The sequence below is a fragment of the Sturnira hondurensis genome, unplaced genomic scaffold (genome assembly GCF_014824575.4).
Source record: "Sturnira hondurensis isolate 20B ecotype Veracruz unplaced genomic scaffold, ASM1482457v3 Scaffold0000780, whole genome shotgun sequence".
In the NCBI taxonomy this organism is placed as follows: Eukaryota; Metazoa; Chordata; class Mammalia; order Chiroptera; family Phyllostomidae; genus Sturnira; species Sturnira hondurensis.
This window is the reverse complement of record NW_028073411.1, coordinates 9870383-9894486: the sequence shown is the minus strand read 5'-3', so window position 1 is coordinate 9894486 and position 24104 is coordinate 9870383. Positions and strand designations below refer to the sequence as shown.

Sequence of the window (24104 nt, the reverse complement as noted above, 5' to 3'; positions counted from 1 at the left end):
AAATGACAAAAACTTCCCTATCTTGATAAGGGAAAAAGTAATGCAAATTCAGGAAGCACACAGGTTCCCAATCAAGATGAACATAACGAGGCCTACTCTAGGACACATAATTAAAATGGCAAATTTTAAAGACAAACAGAGAAGCTTAAAGGCAGAAAAGGAGAAACAGCTAGTAACATACAAGGAAGCTCCGATAAGACTCTCAGATGATTTCTCAACAGAAACACAAGAAGCCAGAGGGAGTGGCACGAAATATTCCAGGTAATGAAAAGCAAGGGTTACAACCAAGACTCATCTATCAAGCAAGGCTGTCACTTAAAATGGACGGCAAAACAAAGAGTTTCCCAGACAAAAGAAGGCTAAAAGAGTACATCTCCACCAAGTCAACACTGCAAGAGATGCTAAAGGAACTGCTATAAAAAGGAGAAGAAATAGAGGGTGGAGGGAGGGAAGAAGAGAGACAGCAGGAGAGGGAGAGAGGTAAGCGGAGAGGGAAAGGGAGGAACATAGGCACAGAAAAAATGGCAATGGACAAGCACCTATCAATAATAATTTTAAACACAAGTGGATTAAATGCTCCAATCAAAAGACAGATGGTAACTGAATGGATGAGAAAGAACCACCTGCATGTACACTGTCCACAAGAGACCTACCTCTGAACAAAAGATCTATACAGGTTCAAAGTGAAGGGACAGAAGAAAAATATTCCAAGCAAATGGACCTGAAAAGAAAGCTGGGAAACAATACTTTTATCAGACAAAATAGACTTCAAAATAAAAGCCATAAAAAGAGAGAAAGAAGGTCACTACATAATACTTAAGGGAGTAGACCTACAGGACAATATAACCCTTGTAAATATACATGCACTCAACATAGGAGAACCTAAATATATAAAGAGTTTCTTGGAGGTCTTCAAGAAAGATACTGACAACAACACAGTCAACATAAGGGATTTTAACACCCCACCATCAACAATGGATAGATCTTCTAACAAAAAATCAATTAAGGATATTGTGGCACTGAACGACACTCTAGATCAAATGGCCTTAACTGATATATATATATATATATATATACATCTGTTCAAAGAAACAAAATAGACATTCTTTTCAAACGCATATGCAACATTTTCAAAGACAGACTACTTGGTAGGACACAAAACAAGCCTCAACAAATTCAAAGAAACTGAAATCATGTCAAGCATGTGCTCAGGTCACAATAGATCAAAACTAGAAACCAACTTCAAGGAAAAAACTCAAAAACATTCAAATACATGGAGACTGAATAACATATCTGATAATGAGTGGGCTGACAATGAGATCAAGGAAGAAATCAGTAAGCATCTGGAAACAAATGAAAATGAACACACAACAGCCCAAAACCTATGAGACACAGTGAAGGCAGCTCTGAGAGGGAAGTACATAGCAATACAGGCCTATCTAAAAAAGATAGAAAAAGCTCAAATAAAAAACCTAACCCTACATCTACAAGAGCTAGAGGAACAAAATAAAACCCAGAGTGAGTACAAGGAAGGAAATAATCAAGATCAGGGCAAAATTAAAGGACACAGAGACTAGAACAATTAAAAGGATCAATAAATCCAGGAGTTGGTTCTTTGAAAAGATAAACAAAACTGACAAACCTTTAACCAGAGTTATCAGAAAAAAAGAGAGGACCCAATAAGTAAAAACAGAAATGAAAGAGGTAAAGTTATGACTGATACCACAGAAATACAAAGTAGTACAAGAAATTGCTATGAACAATTATATGCCAAAAAATTGGACAACTTGGGTGAAATGGAGAAATTTCTAGAAACATACAATCTTCCAAAACTGAATCAAGAAGCAGAAACCCTGAATATACCAATAACAACTAGTGAAATTAAAGCAGCGATCAAAAAACTTCTGGCACACAAAAACCCGGGAATGGATGGTTCCTAAGGGAATTCTACCAAACATTTAAGGAAGAACTAACTCCTACCCTACTCAAACTATTCCAAAAAAATTCAAGAAAAGGGAAGACTCCAAAACTCTTTTTATGAGGCCTGTATCATCCTAATTCCAAAACCAGATAAAGACACAACAAAGAAAGAAAACTACAAGCCAATATCACTGGTGAACATGTAGGCAAAAATCCTCATCAAAATATTGGCAATCCAGATTCAGCAATACATTAAAAAAGATCACACACCATGGTCAAGTGAGATTCATCCCAGGGATGCAAGGATGGTACAACACTCACAAATCAATAAACATAACATACAATATAAAGAAAATGAAGGACAAAAACCTCATGATCATCTCAATAGATGCTGAAAAAGCATTTGATAAAATCCAGCATCCATTATGATAAAAACACACAGCAAAGTGGGAACAGAGGGAGCATGCCTCATCATAATAAAAGCCATATATGAGAAACTTACAGCTAATATTATACTCAAACAAGCAAAAACTAAAAGCTTTCCCCTTAGATCAGGAACAAGACAAGTGTGTCTGCTTCTACCACTCTTATTCAACACAGTACTAGAAGCTCTAGCCACAGCTATCAGACAAGAAAAAGAAATAAAAGGCATCCAAATTGGAAAGGAGGGAGAAAATTTTCATTTTCACAGACAACATGATAGTGTACGGAGAAAACCCTAGAGTTTCCACCAAAACACTTCTCAACCTAATAAGTGAAGCTGGCAAAATACCAGGATACAAAATCAAAATTCAGAAACTTATGGGATTTTTGCACATCAACAATGAAATATCAAAACAGGAACTACAAATAAATTCCATTTACTATAGCAACAAGAAAAATAAAGTAGCTAGGATTAACCCCAAATAACCTCAGCAATCTTGAGAAAGAAAAACAAAGTAGGAGAGATCACAATACCCTATATCAAAATACCAGTATACTACAAGGCCACTGTAATCAAAACAGCCTGGTACTGGCATAAGAATAGACACACAGATCAATGGCACACTATAGAAAACTCAGAAATAAACCCTAATCTATATAGTCAATTAATATTTGACAAAGAGGGCATACGCATACAATGGAATAAAAATAGCCTCTTCAATAAATGGTATTGGGAGAACTGGACTAGTACATGCAAAAAAATGAAACCGACCACCAACTTACACAACAGCATACACCAAAATACACCAAAATACACCCAAATTGGATAAAAGACTTAAATATAAGTGGTGACACCATGAAAGTCTTAGAGGAAAACACAGGCAGTAAAATTTCAGATATCCCACGAGGCAATATTTTTGCCGATATATCTCCTAGGGCAAGGGGAATAAAGGAAAAAATAAACAAACAAGGCTACATAAAACTAAAAAGCTTCTGCACGGCTAAAGAAACCATCACCAAAATGAGAAGGGAATCAATCAAATAGGAGAACATACTGGCCACTGATACATTGGACGAGGGTTTAAGAACTCATATGACTCAACACCAGGAAGACCAACAATCCAATTAAAAAAGGGGCAATAGACCTGAATAGACACTTTTCCAAAAAAGACAAATGGCCCATAGACATATGAAAGGATGCTCAGCATCAACTAGCCATCAGAGAGATGCAAATTAAAGCCACAATGAGATCACCTCACACTTGTAAGAATGGCCTCATAAACAAATCAACAAACAAGTCTGGCAAGGATGGGGGAGAAAAGGGAACCCTAGCGCACTGTTGGTGGAATGCAGAGTGGTGCAACCACTGTGGAAAACAGCACGGAATTTCCTCATGAAACTAAAAATGAAACTGTCTTAATTCCACTGCTGGAATTATATCCTAAGAATCCCAAATCACCATTTCCAAAGAACAGCAGCATTATTTACAATAGCCAAGAGCTGGAAACAGCCTAAGTACCCATTAGCAAATGAGTGGATCCAAAAAACCATGTACATTTACACAATGGAATAATATGCAGCAGAAAGAGAGAACTCCTGCCTTTTGTAACATCATGGATGGAACTGCAGGGTATTATGCTAAGTGAAACAAGCCAGTGAGTGAAAGACAAATACCAAATGATCTCACCTATAAGAAGAATCTAATGAACAAAATAAACTAATGAACAAAATAGAAGCACTTTAATGGAAACATGGAACAGACTGACAGTGACCAGAGGGGTGCAGGAAAGGGTGGAAAGAAGGGGAAGGGACTGGTCAAAGAACATGTATGAATGACCTCCGGACATAAACGGTGTAGGAATTGACTGTGGGAGTGGAAGTGGGACAGGGAGAAGAGAGCAAAGGGGGAAAAATTGGTCAACTGTAATAGAAAACATTAACAATAATTAAAAAATTAAAAAATTAAAAATAATTCTCCTCTAATTAACATTATTCTGAGCAGTACAGAAAATGTGAAGATTACTGGAATATCTCTCTGATTGCCAAGGTTCTTATAATAGATATAAGAATTATTGTTCTAATCAACTTTCACCATTTAGAATAGTGTAAGACTGCTAATTCTGCTTAACTGTCCAGGGGGTATATACCACTTATAGGATGTTGTAAGATAGCATATACAACCTTCCCTCATCTAGTCCCTGCCTATTCTCCAACCTCATTTTATAGCACTTCATATGTAAACTGCATTCCACTCACAGGAAACCAGATGCTTACACATCTGAACTTTTGCTCATGTTGTCTACCTGAAATGCCTTTCCCCAAATTTGTTCATCTGTTAAGTGTCCCAAACAAATCCAAAAGATTTTCTTTCAGATTTACAACTAGCTGAGCAACTAACCATATTAAGCAGCAGTTTGTTCATGTGTAAAATGCACAGACCTAATATACAACAAATACGGATCTAAATGGTTATCACAAAGACTTTTCCAATCTTATTTATCAGAATTCATTGTTACCAGCATCACATTCTCCAAGTACATTCACACTCTAAATCGAGACATTTTTTCCTTTATTCACTGCTCCCTCTTTTCTTTCTTTTTGATTGAGGAAAGGAAGCTGGAACATTTAGCTACTTGACAATAAGCACAATTATTAGTGACTCTGTATTATCCACAAAACTTGTCATTGTAGTGAATTATCTAATAAATGTAGCTGAATTTCATGGCCTAACAGAGTATTTGGCTACAGGGAGAAAGAGGCCACCTTTTTCCAATAAAGAGGTAGAGGAGTTTTGAACTAAGAAAGGTGACTAAAAATAAGCATTTGTGGAAAAGAAGAGTGGATTTAGAAAAGACTAAAATACGTGACAAGGTCTTCACACATTCAAAAAACATTTTTGTTAAACTTCTAATAAACATGTGCCTTAAGCTCACAGTTCAGGAAGAAAGGCAAAGCAGCAAACAAGATCAATAAATATTATATAGAATGTCTGATATGAGCAAGAATAGAGCGATCAAGCCTAACACACAAAATAAGATGGTAGAAGGTACAGGGATCATTATTATTTAATTGGGGGGTGGGAGGGAGAGGGTATGAGAATTAGTAAGAGGCATAGTGGTTAAAGCAAAGATGAACATTTTAATTTTGGAGAAGATAAATTCATAATAAAAAGGCTAAAATGAAAAAGAAAACACTCTTACAAATTAAATTATACTCAAGTATAAATTAAGTGCAAGAGAAATAACTTGCAAAAATAAGCAATTTGGAAGGCACAAGAAACTCAAAAGCACAATATACTATAAACTCTGGCTTATATTACTGGCTTAACTACCTGAACTCAGTGACGTAATTTGACTTAATTCTGTAAAAGAAAGCTTTGAAAGCAACAAGAGGATGGGGGCAAGAAGGAGAATCTATGTATCTTGAAATCTCAACTCACTTTTGATAATTTATCATTCATAAAATTCCCTTTTTGCTCCAAATCATTTGGTTATTTTCAAAACTCAAGACCACCCTCAAAGGACAAATAATATTATTTGACACCAATAAGGTTATATATTAAACGTGACACAAATTATATATGAAATTGCAAAAAACATTCAACACAACAGCTGTATAGCAGAACAAAATTACAAAAGGAACAACACAGATGCCTGACATTAAAAAAATGTTAACACAATTTGATAATAATCTACTTTAAAGTACCTTTGCACATGTAAATAAAGAGAATAAAAGAAAGGCAGAGAGCAATTTCCATTACACAGGGGTGGGCAAAAGTAGGTTTACAATGGTAAGTAAAACAAAGTTTATTCTTGTACTATTATTGATTAATTATTTTTCATACAAACAACTATAAACCAACTTTTACCTACCCCTGTATTTATGCTTATTTTTATTTTTAGCAATGTATTGCTAAAGAATAAAGAAGAGCGAATGTATTAAAAAAACTCATTCAAACATTTAAATACTCAATGTGCACCGAGATGACAGAGAAAGAGAAAACATGATTTTATACTTACACACATACACACAAACTGTGAACTTTTGTGAAAAATACGGCATAAATGTTTATGACAGAAGAAGAAGAGAGCATTATTAGTACACATAGGAAGGTACCAAATCCAAACCTGGAGAGGCTAGAAAAGGATTCCTGGAAAAAGTGAAATCTGGTTAGCTAAAATAAGGTTGAAATATATTCCAGGAATTTAACCAAAATTAAAAGTATATAATATATAAGAATATCAACTGTATTATTTGTAATAATGTAAACTGGAAATAACCTGTATATCTGTCAAAACAAGAACAGATTTTAAAAAGCTATGACATATTTGCATATTAGCATATTATAAAGCAATGAAAATGAATAAACTATGTCTATAGGTGACCATATGAATCATTCTCACAAACATAATATTGAATTAAAGAAACTAGACACATGAGAATAAATGCTATGTAATTCAACTTAAACAAAGTTGCCCAAAACAAGCAAAAATGATCTATGGTGTTAAGAAGTCAGAGTATTATCCACATTTGGGGACAAGGGAGAAATTATTGATTAGGAAGAGGTATGAGAGGACTTCTGGGAGGTTTATTTCTTGATTTGGTGGTAGTTACTAGAACATGTTAACTTCGTTCACTGCAGTGTAAGTTTATGATCTGCATATTTTCTTTTGATATAGTTATACTTTTTAAAAAGTTTACCAAAAAAAGGAATGAAGAGCAGATATCAATACTTCAGAAAGAGAAAGCAAATATGCAAAAGCCCAGAGGCATAGGGCTTTGAGGATCCAAAAAGGGTTCAGTGTGACTCATGGTAAGCATTCAGTAAATATTAGCTATCATCATTTCAAAGGGCAACTCAGTGTTGATAAGTCTATATGACAATTTATATATAAAATTTTTTATATATAAAATTTTGAGACTATGTGGTCTCAAAGGCGAAAGCAATTAATTTAAGAGAATGCACCATTTAGACTAATGACTTTCCTTTTATTTTTTTAATATAGTAATTATATATTTTAATTTTATTCATTATTTTTGTGGAGGAGAAAAAAGAGGGAGAAAGTGAAAGACAGAAACATCAATGGGTGGTTGCCTCTCACGCACCCCCTCCTGGGGACCTGGCATGCAACCTAGGCATGTGCCCTGACTGGGAATCAAACCAGCAACCCTTTGGTTCACAGGCTGGCACTCAACCCACTGAGCCACACCAGCCAAGGCTATGACTTTCCCTTTAAATGTTTATTTTTATGTTGTAACAGTCTTAAATTTATAAAACGTTTTAAGTATGGTAAGATATTTTATTTTTCAACGATGGAAGAATAGGTAAACACAGCTCATCTCCTCGTACAACCACAACAAAAATTACAACTAAACTACAAAACTACTATCACCCAGAATCATCATAAAATCGAGCTGTATGTAAGTCTGACAACCAAGGAATTAAAGAAGTCACAATCATCCAGACAGGTAAGGGGGCGGAGACCTGGAGTCACAAGGATAGGTGGAGATAGGGAATGGGTGGTTCCACACTCAATTGGTGGATAAAAACTGGGAGGGATACTTTGGGAGCAAAGGACCCCAGCCCCACATCAGACCACTTAGCCCAGGGTTCCAGTGCCAGGAAGGTAAGTCTCCATAACTTTTGCTGTAAAAACCAGTGGGGATTGGGGTGACAGAAGAAACTGGGATTTCCAGGCATCTTCTCTTAATCGGCCTGCAAAGGACTTAGAACCTATGCAGACTCACTCTCTTTAGACTCCACCACCAGGACAGCAGCTAGAAAGGCACCTGTAACATACTTATGGGGAGAATCTGAAGTGTCTGGCATCACGGTGAGTTCCAGAGGCCAGATAGCAGCCACTGCCCCCTTTATGAGTCTTCCCCCAAACAGAGCCATAGAATGGTAACTCCATATCGGAGACTCCATCACACAGATTTACCCCATCCAACTTACTGGTGTGCTTTTCTACAATAGGCCACGCTACTAACTAAGACAGGGAGTCAAAGCACCTTCCTAATATGCAGAAACAAACACGGGGAGGCTGCCAAAATGAGGATACAGAGAAACATGGCCTAATTGAAAGAACAGAACAAAACTCTGGGGGGAAAAAAAAACCCAAACAAAATGGAGATAAGCAATCTATCAGATTCAGAGTTTAAAACATTGGTTATAGGATGCTCAAGGAACTCGATGAGTACTTCAATAGCATAAAAAAGACCCAGGTAGAAATGAAGGTTACACTAAGTGAAATAATGAACAATTTACAGGGAATCGACAGTGGAGTGGATGAAGCTGAGAATCATATCAATGTTTTTGAACATAAGGAAGAAAAAAAATTCAACCAGTACAGCAAGAAGAACAAAAAGAATCCAAAATAACAAGGGTAGGCTAAGGAGCCTCTGGGATATTTCAAAACTACCAACAGTACAATCATAGGGGTGCCAGAAGGAGAAAAGAAAAGAGCAAGAAATGAAAAATTTATCTGAAAAAATAATGAAAGAAAATGTCCCTAATTCACTGAAGGAAATAGACTTGCAACTCCAGGGAGCACAGAGTCCCAAACACGATGGACCCAAAGACGACCACACCAAGACACATCATGATTAAAATGCCAAAGGTTAAAGATAAAGGGAGAATCTTAAAAGCAGCAAGAGAAAAGAAGTTAGCTACCTACAGGGGAGTTCCCATAAGAATGTCAGCTGAGTTCTCAAAAGAAACTTTGCAGGCCAGAAGGGACTGGCAAGAAGTATTCAAAGTCACGAAAACCAAGGACCTACAACTTAGACTGTTTTATCTAGCAAAGCTATCATTTAGAATTGAAGGGCAGATAAAGTGCTTCCCAGACAAGGTAAAGCTAAGGGAGTTCATCATCACCAAGCCATTATTATAAGAAATGTTAAAGGGACTTACTGAAGAAAAAGAAGATAAAAACTATGAACATTAAAATGGCAATAAATTCACAACTATCAACAATTGAATCTAAAAAAACAAACTAAGGAAATAAGCAAAACAGAAACAGAATCACAGATATGGAGACCATATGGAGGGTCATCAGTTGGGAGGGTGAAGGGTAGAATAGGGGAAAAGGTGCAGAGATTACGAAGTTCAAATTGGTAGGTACAGAATAGACAAAGGGATGTTAAGAACAGTATAGGAAATGGAGAAGCCAAAGAACTTAGATGCATGACCCATGGACATGAGTTAGGAGGGCAACTTGCCGGAGGCCATTCGCAGGTGCCGGATGGAGAAGGAAAGGGGGAAAAAGTGTAACAACTGTACTGGCATAGTCAATAAAATATATTTTAAAAAATTGTTTCCCCAACCATATGAGAGTAAATGGTCTACACAATGTCCCATTACCCCTGAATTCTTTAATAAAGTACTTCCTACAAACACTACCAGTAAAATCAAGAAATTAACAATGATACATTATGCTCACTGCTATTAAACCCCTTCTCAGTAAAAAAATGTAGGATATGTGTGTATATACAGTTGACACTTGAACAACATGAATTTGAACTGTAGAGGTCTACTTATACATGGATTTTTTTCAATAAGCTACTATAAATGTATTTTTCCTATGATTTTCGTAATAACATTTTCTTTTTTCTAGCTTTATTATAAGAACACAGTATAATGGACATACAACATACAAAATGTATTTTAACTGATTGTTACTGGTAAGGTTCTGGTCAACAGCAGCGTACTAGTAGACAAGTTTTGGGGGAGTCAAAAGCTATATGTAGATTTTGGACTGTGTAAAGGGCCAGGGCTCCTAACCCTCACATTATTCAACTATATACACATACATTTATTTCTATATTTCTGTATCTTTCTCTATAGCTAAAATGAAAACCATGATTTCACATTAACACCTCGATTTCCAATTCAACACTACGAAGAGCCTTCTAATTTTTCTCCATTACCATATTTATAACACTTCTCAGACAGTGAGAGACATGGCTTACGTATCTTTAATATTTGTTTATTTGACCAGTCTCCCTGTATGTAACCAATCTCCCATGTGGCTGCCTTCCCATCCCTGGATGGATGCTTTCCTAACCCCCCTCTAGCTGCCTCAATACTCTCACGCCTCTTCCATGCGTTTAGCCTTCTTTGTTTAGGTCCCAATTCCTCGTGTTTGGCACCACTTTCCATCCTGTTGAAGCTCTAACATTCCAAATTGTGCTTACCCTCCACTGGATGCCTTCCTCTTCCCACCCTCAGGCTCTGATACCTTGCACTAGGATATGTTTATGCATGCACTCCATCCTCAGCTTACTTGAGCCTCAACACACCCACAGCAGCCTACCCTCTTGGCCTGGGGATGCCTGAGGACACCCTAACATTGCCCCCAGCCCCACCTCCAAGTAGATGCCTTCCTCACACTCTTACCCTATTCAGATCTAAATGTACCCTCACTGGAACAACTGACCTCCCCCCACATCAGGCTATTCTTCTTCACAGATGCCACACCGACCCAGCTTGGGTCCCAATGTGCCCTCCTAAGTGGACTGCTCCTGACCCCTCACAACTCCATCAACCCTCCTCACCCCTGACTGGCTCTGATATCCCACTCCTCCAAACGGTCATGGCTCCCCCTCCCACATACCCTACCCAGTGTGGCCACTTACTCTTGTTTGGTTCCTCCTGATGGTTTTAGTCCTAAACTATTCAGAAAAGAAAGGAAAGAGGACAGGAAGAATAAATGATATTTTAAAGAAAGATACCAGTGAATAAACTGCACAAGTGCCCATAATCAGAACTAATTAATAGAATCATCTATTTGTCAAAGTATCTGCTTTTCCCATTTAAAGAAACAGTGCTCTGTTTTTAAATATAGTTCCTTCTAAATCTAAAAAGCCAATTGAAAATTGATAAAAAAGGAAGTTTTTCCCTTTCTTTTCTAGCTAAACATGCATTTTATTTAAGTATCTTACATACCTGAGGAAAATCTAGTTCATTTTAAAAAAGAGTACTACTAATTTTATGAATTTAAGAAATATAGTGACTCCCACCACTAGAATTACGTATTTTGAAAACTATCCAGAACGGGTAAGCTTGACTTATTTTCAGTAGAATAACAGTCATACTGCTTCCAGTACACTTATCCCCCAATTTAACTCTGCAAAAATTAGCTTTAATTGTTAGCACACCTTTTCCTTGCTTCTGGTTTCTATGAGAAATGATGCTTCATAAGAACAATCTGAGTCTCTCTTCACCCCTGGGGAAGTGAAGTGACTGACCTGATTTTGGAAGGAAAAACTGAGGAGAAAGAGCTTAGTTCTGCTCCTTTTCCCCTTGGTAGCAAGCTATTGGGAGAACATACCTGCAGAGAGCACATATTCTGCTCTCCTTCCCTAGTACACCTAGGACTGTGCATAAGTTGGCCTAGGAAAGACCACCTGATTCTCCCACCAAGCTATTCCTCTAACCTGGCCTCTATTAGTAATAGAAGTGACATTTTGGTTTCCATCTTTCTCGTTGTTTTATTTTTCAAGTTGTTCAGAGTCCAATTAGAAAAGAAAGGCATCATTTAAGAGTACTTCACCAATCTAACATTTTAATATATTAAATATGTAATAGATTGCTAATTTTTCCAATGTTGACTTAAAAGGGCTGATTCAATTTTGAGCTTCTTTAAAACTATTACAAACAGAAACCCCTCGAACCTGAACCAACAGCTGTTCAAAATAAAAATAAGCAGACTTATCTGATCATGCTTATTACCCATTAAAAAAGACTTCAAAGGCTCATAATTTCCTCCTTGCAGAGGCCATAATTTATACTTCTAGTCCTACTTCCAACTCCCACCTACATTCCAATATTAGACTGCTGAATATTTTCAGAATATATCCTCATTTAGACTTCCATACCTTTGCTCGTTCTATCCCTCTGCCTATTCCCTCCAACCTACTCTCCTGCTGCATCCCTTAAATTAACTTAGGGATCAGAAAACTATGGCCTGTAGGCCAAGTCCATCTATTTTTATAAGTAATTTTTTTTTACTGGAACACAGACATGCTCATTCATTTATGTGATGCTTTTGTGCTACAACAGCATAGTTGAGTAGTTGCATTAGAGACCAAATGTCCTTCAAAGTCTAAAATATTTATTATCCAGCCCTTTACAATAAAAAGGGCTGGAATTCTACTTGCATTCAATCTTTTGAAGCCTAGTAATTTCAGATCCTTCAAATCAAAATTAATCGCTCCCTCCTCTGCCTTTCCATTATATTATACCAACTCTAATATTTAACATTCCTGATAATTGTGAGCTCTTTAAAAGCAAAGTCTAAACCCTGTTTCCAGTATAGACAATATATTTTTTTTCACTCAACCCACAGTTTTTTACCTTTCCCAACACATCACATTCTTGGGGGAAATATTTTGGAAAAAACTCCTGCCCTTTTCTCTACCTCTTATTCAGTCCTCCCAAAGGAAAGAGAAATGACTAATACTGGCAACATCCTGATTGATGTTTGCAGTGGGACAGATTAGTGTTTTAAAGGTCATTTTTCATGCATGGCCAACCCTTCTGCTCACTCTGCTTAGACAGACATACCTACCAAAAGCAAATCACAGGATAAACTCACTGGGGTAGAACGTCCCAATATTTTAGAAGAGGCTCACAGCTTCAGCTGCTCTGTCTACAGTAGATTGGTAAATTCAGTCAAGGGGAATAGGGAGGTAAAGAAGTCCAATGCCTAATTTTGGCCTCAGTTCCAAGTCAAGTTCTTCAATACAAACTTATCATTGAAAAAAACTAATATTTTTAAACCAAGCTTATAGATGCAGAGAACAGATTGGTGATTACCAGAGGCAGGGAACAGGGGACAGGTGAAATGGTAAAAGGGGTGAAAAAGGTACAAATGCCCAATAACAAAATAAGTAAGTCATGGGGATGGTAAAGTAGAGTGTGGTGACTATAGTTAATACTGTATTGCATATTTAAAAGTTGTTCAGAGTAAATCTTTAAAGTTTTCATCACATGAAAAAACTGAATCAACTGGCACATAGTATGACTCCAAATACTTGACTGACAACAGTAAATTAATTGGAAAAAATCATTCCTTTAAAATGTAACACACTAATGCCAGGTATACCATATCTTAGTAATGAACTTAGCTGGTAAAATACTTTTGGAGAAAAATAAGAAATAAATTTAGGTTCCGCATTCAATAATTCAAACCAAAACCATCCTATTTTTCATCTAATTTATCTGGCTCAATATTTTGTTACTATCGAGTCTCAGCTTAATTAAATAACATGAAATAATCATGAATAATATTTTTAAAGTGTTTTTTTTCTTTTACTGACTCCAAAGAGAGAAGGGAAAGAGAGGGAAAGAAACGTGCATTGGCTGCCTCCTGCACGTACCCCTACTGGGGACTGAACACGCAACCCAGGCACCTCAGGGAACCATACCCAACCTACTGAGCCACACAGGCCAGGGCATCATAAGTATTACTGACTCATGAAAGTATTCCTCACCTTACTTAATATTGTAAATGGTATCTCCCACCTAAAAAAACAAACATCCCTAGACCCCAGATTCTTTCAATTACTGCTTTATCTGTTCTTCCTCAAACTGTATCTTCTCAAATGAGTAGTCTACTATAAATGTTATCTCCACTGATACACATCTTAGTTACTTTCTAAGCTATTACAATATGGCTTCCATCCTTACACCACTCTGCTGAAATGTAGTCAAGGTCCCGGTTTCATGGTAGACATCTCATCAACATGTAACAATCCCTCCTTATTTTAAAACACTTCTCTTATATTTGGTGATACTACTCTCGCCTGATTTTCTACTTAGCCAATGGACTTACTTTTAGTGTAAAAGTTCAGTGGCCTTACTATGAGGCTGTTCTTCCTTTGCCTAAAAAATTAAGAGTCCTTGAACGCAAGGCACTGAGTACTCTACTCCTATCATTATACTCTCCTTTACCTGGGAAATCTTATCCATTTGCATGCTGTTAATTCCCTAATTTATAACTCCAGCTGAGAAACCACTACTACATAAGTATTATAGCATCTTTCATAAAAACAAAACTAGTGGACATTTCAGGACAGATATTATCCTAGTCTGACAGACTTCCATCTGTGGAAGGTGAAATGACTTGTGCCTACGGTTATGATGGTGGCGATTAAAAAAGAAACGGTGTTCTTTCAATTCTTCATTCTGTCACTTGGGAAGGCTTAGTGCCTTGTCACTAAATGGATTACTATTTAAATATGAAGACTACTGGATAAAAATACTTCCTCTACACATACACCTTACACATATCCATCAGAAAAGAACTGGCCAATTCGAATTAATGGAGAAAGGGTCTCAAATTTGTTTTTTCAACACATACTTTTCTTAAGACTCTAGATTGCAACTGAATTATAAAGTTGACTGAGTATGTAAGGTAGAAGGTGCAATTAAAAAGATATTCAAGAATTTTGGGCAATGTGTATAATAGAGAAGTAAAAGTAGATGCAAATGGTTGGGCTGTCTAAAGAAGAAAGGAGGAAAACAAATAGGGAAGACACAGTCTGGTAGACTATGATCAACTAACTGAATATGATGAAAGAGGACAAATGGGAGATACGACTGCTTTGTAAACTACAATATCAAAGCAGCTATTTCAAATAATGATTAAATGCAGGTTATAAGCTAGACTGAAAGACAGTAAAACCAGCAATACAGATACTGACATAAACCAGAATCTTACCTGAATCTGCACAAGTACTTTATTAGAAAAACTGAATCCAGGAGATATTTTAAAGAAAGTAATAACTTGGCAACACATTAGGGTAAAGAAAAACAAGAAGCAAATATAAGCAAGCAGGATAGCATTGTTGCCAGTTGTGGGAAAACTCTATAAAAGGAAATGAGAGGATATTTAGAAAAGTGATTCTTTATTGTAAGTTATATTTTCTAAAAAACACAGAAATTCTCAAAACATTTTTTAGAGAAAGAAGGGAAAGGAGACAGACAAACAGACATCAATTTGTTCCACTTTTTTATGCCGAGCTACCTGGCTAGGGCTTCAAAACAAAATTTTTAATTAGCTTAAATAAAAACAAAGTGCTCTTCAGCCCTGGCTGGTGTAGCTCAGTGGATTGAGCGCGGACCTGCGAACCTGCGAACCAGGCGATCGCGGTTCGATTCCCAGTCAGGGCACATGCCTGGGTTGCAGGCCACTTCCCTGCAGGCCAACTCCCAGCAAGGGGACGCACGAAAGGCAACCATACATTGATGTTTCTCTCCCTCTCTCCTTCCCTTCCCCTCTAAAGATAAATAAATAAAATATTAAAAAAAGGAAAAAAAAACAACAAAGTGCTCTTCAAATACAAATACGACATTTCGTTACCTTAGTTTCCTAGTGGGGCAGTGGGTTGGTCTGGGCCTATTCACATTCTCTTATCTATATTCTGTGAAAAAAAAACTTTCAAAAGATTTACTTAATGATACATTCAGCCCCAAGTATGGACTCTCATAAAATTAAATGGGTCCCCAAAATGTTGAACCTATGAACTTGGTGCTCTAACTGTTATCTATCACCCATGAATGTTGGCCACATGTACACCAAAAGGAAGGAATATTATCAAAAAAGAAACTCAATACATAAAAAAGTAGGATTTATCATTGAAAATTAGATTTACTAGTAAAGAAGAAGAAATGGCATATCCAAATATCTGCATGCCTTTGTTGCTCTTCCCAGGGCTGCACTGGGATAGAAGAACTAGGGTTGAAAGTCGTACCAGTCAGGGGGACCTACATGACACAATAAACTCCTGCTTGTCAGGGTGCACAGCCAAGCAGGAAGGGTTGTACACATGCAGCCAACCAAAGGAAAGTGGCGTGGACAAAAAGAGACAGTCCCATGCAAAAGGGAGGCTACACTATGTTCCAACCAGGGCATACCCGAAATCTAGCATTGGTAAAAACACAAAATTCCCACAATGCTGGGTCCTAAAAGTAGCAGAATTTTACACTCCCAAGTATAAAATAATCCAGAAATACTGAGAATTTCAAATTTTACGTTCAAAATCTATTGATATACCTATTTTACAAAGAAATCTGGATATATGTCTTAAGCACTCAACTACTCATTATCATCATACATTCCATTTGTCTAAATGCATGTTATTGAGCAGTACCATAATTTACATCTTTTTAAGTGGATAAAAAATCTGCTAGTGCCTGAAAAAAAATAGTTGTAACACAAGATTTTGGGGTAGTTGACCTATCATACCAGTGTCCATCAAATCCAGATTTAAGTAAATCTACTCTTCTGGGATTTACATTGCAAGAGTGAGAAGATGAACTAGAGGATAGCAGAAAACCAAAAGAGCAGAAAGCAAGCAGCAGTCAGAAAGAGGTGTTAGGTTGATTATTTAGAATTTTATTTACCTGGCCTATCCCATCTCTATGTGCTTTAGCTCTATGAAGTGCTACCACAACTTCTGCAGAGGTTAAAAATAAAGGAAACGAATATTCTCTGACATTGATACTGCTGATTATAGATGGGGCATATGGTTTGGAAGAAAGTCTACTTAACAAACACTTGCAGAGTACAGTGCTCTAAGACAGTGATGAGGTTAACAGGAAGACTGAAATAGAGAACACGTACCAACAAAGAGTAGCTTTAGTATCACATAAATTTTTTAAAATAAATTTATTCTTTTTACAGATTTTATTTATTTTTGAGAGAGAGAACGGAAGGAGAAAGAAAAAAACATCAATGTGTGGTTGCCCCTCATATACCTTCGATTGGGGACCTGGCCTGCAACCCAGGCATGTGCCCTGACTGGGAATTGAACCAGTGACCCTTTGGTTCGCAGGCCCATGCTCAATCTACTGAGCTACACCAAACAAGACTGTAAAATAAATTTAAATTGATGTTTTCTTTTTAATTACTACAAAGCCAAAATATGCCTTAGAATGTAACAAGGCATCAACTGTCTTTTGGTCTCATACACAAAAAGCCACGATTAGGCTAAGTGATATTCTATGATTCTAAACCTCTTTGACTCTGGGTCTGGCTCTGTAATACCCTGGAATACATATCATTTATGCTTTCACTACCTTTTTCTCTAACATGCCTCATGATCTTTTTATTGTTCATCAGCATTCCCACCAGGAGGAATCTACTGGCAAAATTATAAAGCACAAATGTGCTAACAGCCTGTGTAAATCAATAATAATAATAATAGCAACATTTATAGAATGCTTTCTATGTGTAGGTACAAATTAATATATATCAACACGATTAATTCTCAAACAAGCTCATTATCTTCACTTTACAGGTAAGAAACTGAAGTACAGATAGGTTAAGTAAATTGTCCACACTGTAACTGGTAAAAGCAAGGATGCAAACACAGGTATTACACTATTCAAATAAAAGATTGGGGGGGAATTAATTAAGCTATAGATGTGGTTGTTATCAACAGTTTTGAAATAAGTGGGATCATGGTAATTAAGACCTGCCTGGAGCCACTACACCACAGAACTACACTGTCTGATGCAACGTGGGAGCCACTCGCCACATGTGGCTATTTGCACCTGAGCTGTGGCTAGTCCAAATTCAGATATGCTATATATGTAAAACACCTCATTTCAAGGCCTCAATATTTTAAAAGAATGTAAAATATTTATTAATAAGTTTATAAGGCTTACTGCTAAAATATCTGAGTACAGCAGGCTAATTAAAATTGTTTTGCTAATACAGTTAGTAAAAAATTTTAAATTACACATTTGGCTCCCATCATATTTCTACTGGACAACACTGGTGTGTAGGAAAGTCTCTGGAGTTTATACAATAATTCTAACTAAACCTTCATCATTTTGTTTTGCTGTTTCAACCTTAGGCAAATCAATTACTGCTTATTAGCCTTCATCTCTGAAAAATAAGGTTTAAAAACAGTCCTGAAACCTAATGTTCAGATTTTGGTATTTAAATGTATTTTCTATTCAAAAGAATGAAGAGCTCCTTGGATAGATGGCTGATGTTAGGGATGGGAAAGGTAATGTAAAAGATGAACCTGGAATATGCTGTTTTGGCAGGAAGTGATTAAAAAAAAATCACTGGGTGGGGAAGGGTAAGAAGAGGTGTGGTTTGTCAAAAAAAAAACACAAATAAACAAACAAACACTGGAACTAGGTTGATGAGGCAGGCTCCCATTGACCAAACTGGGACAACATAGAAAAAAAAATGGTAACAGTAATGAATTCAAGCATTGCTTAAATTTGAATCCAAGAATTCATAGTGATAAAAATAACTAAGTAACTAAATAAATAAATAGTGAAGGATATGGGAAAGACTGTTTTATTATAGAAGATCAACTCCTAACTATGGAAGGAATAATGAAGTTATAAAATCATGAATGGATGTTAAAACTTGTGGGTGAGCCCTGACCGGCGTGGCTCAGTTGGTTGAGAGCTGTCCTGCAAAGTGAAAGGTTCCATTCTGTCCACCTTGGTGCCTGCGTCGTGGCCCAGTACCTCCGTGAGGTGCCTGTGAGAGGCAACCAATCAATGCTTCTCTCGCACATTGATGTTTTGCTCCCTCTCTTTCTTCCTCCATCCCTCTCTCTAAAAATACATTAAAAAATATTTAAAAAAATCTTTTTAAAAAGCCCTGGCTGGTGTGGCTCAGTGGATTGAGCACTCACCTGAAAACTGAAGGGTCTTAGCTTCAAATCCCAGTCGGGAACATGCCTGGGTTGTGGATCAGGTCCCCAGTAGGGGCAAGGGAGAGGCAACCACACATTGATGTGTCTCTCCTTCTCGTCCTCCTTCCCTCCCCCTCTGTCTAAAAATAAGTAAATAAAATATTTTAAAAATTAAAATAAAATATTTGTTTAAATCCTGTGGATGAAATTTTGATGAGGGTATATAAATATCCTAGTTCTCAAAGTATTTTCCCCAAAATTATACATTAACTACAAAAGGATAAATGATAACTTTCAGGGAGAAATATGGAGAATAATGCTTTCACCAAATTTTCAAAGCCAACAATATGAACCTCAAGATATGCACAGGACATCTCTCTTCAGAATTATTATTGACAAAAATGTACAATCAGTCTGATCATGAAAAAACAACAGGCAAATTCAAATTGGGACACATTCTATAAAATAACTATCCTGTACTTTTCAAAAATTGTCAAGGTTAAGAAATACAAGAGAAACTGAGAAAGTGTTCCACATTAAAAAAGACTAAAAAGATGTGATGACCAAATGCAAGGCACAATCCTGGATTAAGGGGAGGAAGAGCTTACAGATAAAACAGAAAGATAAAATTTGAATATGGACTGAGATTTAATAACAGTATTATGTCAGTGTTAAATCTCCAGGGTTTAACAACTACATTGTGGTCAGGTAAAACAAAGTCTTTGATTTTAGGAAATATACACTGAAGAATTTATGAGTAAAGAGGTACGATATCTGCAAGTTACCCTCAAATTATTTTGAAATAAGATGGATGGACAGGGTATGAACAGAAGGCAAGAAGAATAAAGCAAATGCAGCGCAACATAATATAATTAGTAAATGTGGGTAAGGGTATATAGGAATTCTGTATACTATTCTTCCAACTTTTCTAGTCTGAAATTATATCAAAATTAAAAGTAAACAATTCAAAACAACAAAAACAAAAAACGTGGCTTATCTCCTAGATCAAATATTGTAATAGACCATACAAGTTCTAATAATATTTAAAATTACAAAAATGCATTTCTTTTCTTTTGGACTTAACATTGTTTCAAATTTGTAACTTATTACTTACTAATTATATATTCCACAGGATTCAATACTATATGTTATATCCTAGTATTATACCAAGCACTAGAATACTATTTAGTGTATGCAACAAGCATGAAAACGTGTTCGATGAGCAAACTCAAAATTTTAGAACATGATGACTATAGAAAAATAATAAAATACTGAAAATAGAGGTATTGATTGGGACATGGAGCTTACAGGACAAATCTTCAATTAAATTAAAAAAAAAAGAAATAAATCATAGTCATGAATCAAGAGAGATGAGTTCCACAAATAGAGAAAGGTAAACATAATTTTCCTTATCAAGAGTTATACATCTTACCTAACTACAAGCATGATGAACTTCCCCCCCATAAAATTAGATTATGTATGTTACAAAAGAAATGAATCAGATTACTTTAAAAGACTAACTCTAAGAATTGAGATTTAAAACTTCACTACTGGTTCAATACTTACTTGCTGTACGACCCTGCTTACAATTTCCTTATCTCATTTAAAAATAACACTTTTGAATCATTTTCTTGCCCTAAGGCAGAAAGGATATTTTATAAAAATGATTTCAAGCCATAAGAGCATAGAATATGCAATACAGAAATATATATGTGTGTGTATGTATGCACATATATTTATATATATACATACACGCATACGAACATGAAAAGGAAAAAGACTATGGCATTTACAATTATGTTTACAAAGTAAAATATTAAATGTAAGCACATTAATAGCAAAAGGTAAATTAAAATAAGTATACAAATTTCATTTAGTCCCAGTTTACAGTATAAATGGGTGTTTCACAGATAGGGTACTGAAAACCCAATCAACAAGTTTATATACTGTTTAAAAGTTTTATTGATTATGTAAAAATAACAATGACAAAAACAAAGTATTAGATGGGTTTTACTGGGTCTCCTGACTAGGACTGGCACTCTGGGAAACAATTCTCAAATATAGTTAGAGCCCAGTTAAAATTTCTTTCAACTACAGTATAAATATATATTACACTAAAAATATAATACAGAGATTGCATATTATACATAACAGCATTAACTCAATTTTCAATGTCTCCCAATCCTTCTTCAAGTAGCCAAGAAGGTAAGGCAGAAAGTACTTTTTCCCATCAAATCTAGTTAATTTTGTGTTTAATTAAAATTTGACTATTTTTCACTGTAATGGCATAATCAATAAAATATATTTTAAAAAATGTTTGACTATTTTTCAAAAGCATATATATTTTGAGTTCAGAGCCATACTTAATGTACCTAAAGAAGCAAGAAGATGAGAGAATTAAAAAAACCGAAAATATTCAAAACCACAAAATTGACCAAAGATATCTCAAATCACTGCCTGCTTCAGGAAAACTTCATAACACCGCGGGCCAGTGTCACAATGCTGTTCCCCTGCCTGATTCCCATTCAAGGAATTCAACAATTTCTAAGCAGGCCGTCAGTGGAAGAGATCTTTACAGAAGCAATTACAAAAACGGGTCCATTTTGTATTCTAGAAGCACTAATAACACTTAGCTTAAAAATTTTATATTAAGAATACCCTGAGGTTTCCTTACACTTCTTTAAAGAACTAAAACTACTTATGAATACTTGACTTTTACCAGAATGTTTCCTTAGATAAGACCAAAACATATTTTTAAGAGTAAACAGTAAATTGTTTAAACATAACTCAAATGCCCCTAATGAGAGTAGTCTTCCTTCTCGCACGTCTATGTCCATCGCATTCTGCAGCGCACATTTCTGAGTTGAAGTCGTACTAGTTTATCCTACTGCGATCTCCTTTTCACTGGTGAAAAACAAGGAAGACTTTATTCTTCCTAACCTAATCTTTATTCAGGCCCTAACCAAACAAATTTAAGGGGGTGGGGGTATGAAGGGGCACGGAGGGGCGCCCGAAGAGATGGAAACAAGGTACGAGAGTTGTTTTCTTAAGGCACTAAGATTACTGCCTTAACTCCCAATGCCAAGACTTAATTGCCAATCAAGCAAGCTGCTGCCACTATTCACTCTTCTTCCGTCTTCCCTACTCTCCTACCCAAGACACCTTTCCAAAACAAACACGCACAACACACTCCATTCCATTACCCGTGTCGACCCCTGTCTGCCCACTAAACCAACCTGCGGGGTAACAGCTCCAAGCACAATGTCCCACTCTGACAAAACAGCGACAGCGGCAAGGTCTGGCAGTCCCCACCACCTCCCTCCACCCCGAGCAGCCCGTAGAATGACAGTCCCGAGCCCAGAAGTTTGAAGCAGAAAGGATTCCGCCCCCACCGAAGGGGAAGACCGAATGGCAGAATAGGATGGGAGGCGGGGTGGGCGATGTGTGTGTCAGTGCAGGGACGGGTCCGTCACATGACAGTAAAAGAGGACCGGAGTCGTCGGGGCGTCCACAAGGAGAAGGGGGTCGAGAGTGTCATCGCTATGGCAACAGCCCCCTAACCCCCACCCCCGCCGTCCAGACTTCCAAAGAGGGAGGAAGAACTTCAAATCCCAACCGTCAGCGCTCGAGCGGCTCCTTCTTAAAGGGGTACACACAGCGCCGCCGCCGCCAAGCGCGAGAGGGCAGAGTAGGGCGCCCCCGCCCCTCGGGCGACGCCCCCAATGCCCCTAGCCCCCCGCCAGCCCACTCTTGGCCTCAGCCGCGCGAGCGCCCGGGGATCGCCCGGGTCCCCCTCCCCTGGAACTCGGCTGCCGCGGCCGGCCCGGTCCCCGGCGGCGACAAGGGGGTGTGTGAGCGCCCGGCGGGGGCGCGGACCAGTCCGCCTTTCTCCCGCCGGCTCCCCTCCGCCCGGTCGCCGACCCGCTGGGCCGCTTCCTCCCTCCTGACAGGGTGGACGCGGGCGGCGAGGGGCGCCGAGGAGTTTCGGGGACAGCGCGAGCGAGCGGTTTCCCCGGGGGCTCGGCGAGCGGGTCCGAACTAACAGTTCCTGGGGAGCCCAACAGCTAAAAAGGGGAAGAGGAGGGAGCGCAGTCCGCGCCGGGCGAGGAGCCCCCAGACAAAAGGCGAGCTCCGGAGCCGCCGCGCCGCCGCCGCTCCCATCTCGCTCCCCCATTGAACTGACCCGAACGGGAGATTCAACTAAACCCCTCAGCCACAAACTCCTCGGGGTTGCGGCAGCTGCCGTCGCGCAGGGCCGGCTTCCCGGCCCCTGTCTGTCTTACCTACACAGTGCATGAGGCGGTGGCGCCAAGAGTCGAGTTCCCGCCGGAATCCTCTCCTCTCCGCCGCGCACCGAGGGCTCCGGCACTGAGCGGCGGCGGCGGCAGCAGCGGCGGCGGCAGCGGCCATTCTCTCTCTTCCCTTGTCCATCTGCGTCCCGCGTCACGCGCCCTCATTTACATACGAGCGGCGCAGGCACGAGGCAGGGGCGCGAGCCCTCGGCGCGAGCCCCGGAGCGCGCGCCCCCCGGAGGGGGGTTGATTGACACGTGTCACTACCTTCCCTCTGCCCTGCCCTCCCCCTCCCAACCGCTCCCTCGGGGAGAGGCGGGGAGGGAGCGCGAGGAGAAGGAAGCAACCTGCCGCTTCCGCTAACCCCGCCCCCCGGCCACTTCCCACTCCCTCCTCCCCCTGGAGTTTACTCGAGCGAGCCATACAGCTCCCGCCACCCGCGAAAACCCGAGCGAGAGCTAGAACCTCCGAGCCCGGCCAGGAGCCGGCGTGCGGTGGAGCGGACTAACAACTCCTTCCTTCTGCCTTCCCGTTGCGGCTCGGGCTGCCCGTAGACTTCACTTCCCAGTCTCCATTGCGCCTGAGTGCCAGAACAGAGCCGGGCGCCGCGGCGCCATGTATGCTGGTTCTTGTAGTCCAGCAGGGATGGGCACTTTTTAGTCCCCTCTCCACACTTGGGCTGGTAGACCCGCCGGGATCGTGGTCTGGCCTTCGGTTTCTCTGCGTTTCACCTCTGGCGGACCTGACCTCTAACGCCCTGCGCCCTCGGATCTGCGCTCTGCCCGTGTTGCCGGGTCT

The 24104-nt window shown here is 38.6% G+C and overlaps 1 protein-coding gene across 14 annotated transcripts in view; it reads right to left on the bottom strand.

Moving 5' to 3' along the window:
• The window catches only part of LCORL (ligand dependent nuclear receptor corepressor like), a 120307-nt gene extending 96686 nt beyond the window's left edge, over positions 1–23621 (bottom strand). For 3 of the 14 annotated variants that reach the window (XM_037045244.1, XM_037045271.1, XM_037045280.1), the window contains exon 1: positions 23298–23615. In XM_037045244.1, the coding sequence (XP_036901139.1) occupies positions 23298–23445 (148 nt within the window). In that variant the 5' untranslated portion in view covers positions 23446–23615. Of the gene's footprint in view, positions 1–10980; positions 11134–15710; positions 15772–23297 lie in introns of those variants that run through there. The other 11 variants (XM_037045194.1, XM_037045209.1, XM_037045167.1 and 8 more) reach the window with 9 other exon arrangements.
• Positions 23622–24104: the final 483 nt, after the last annotated feature.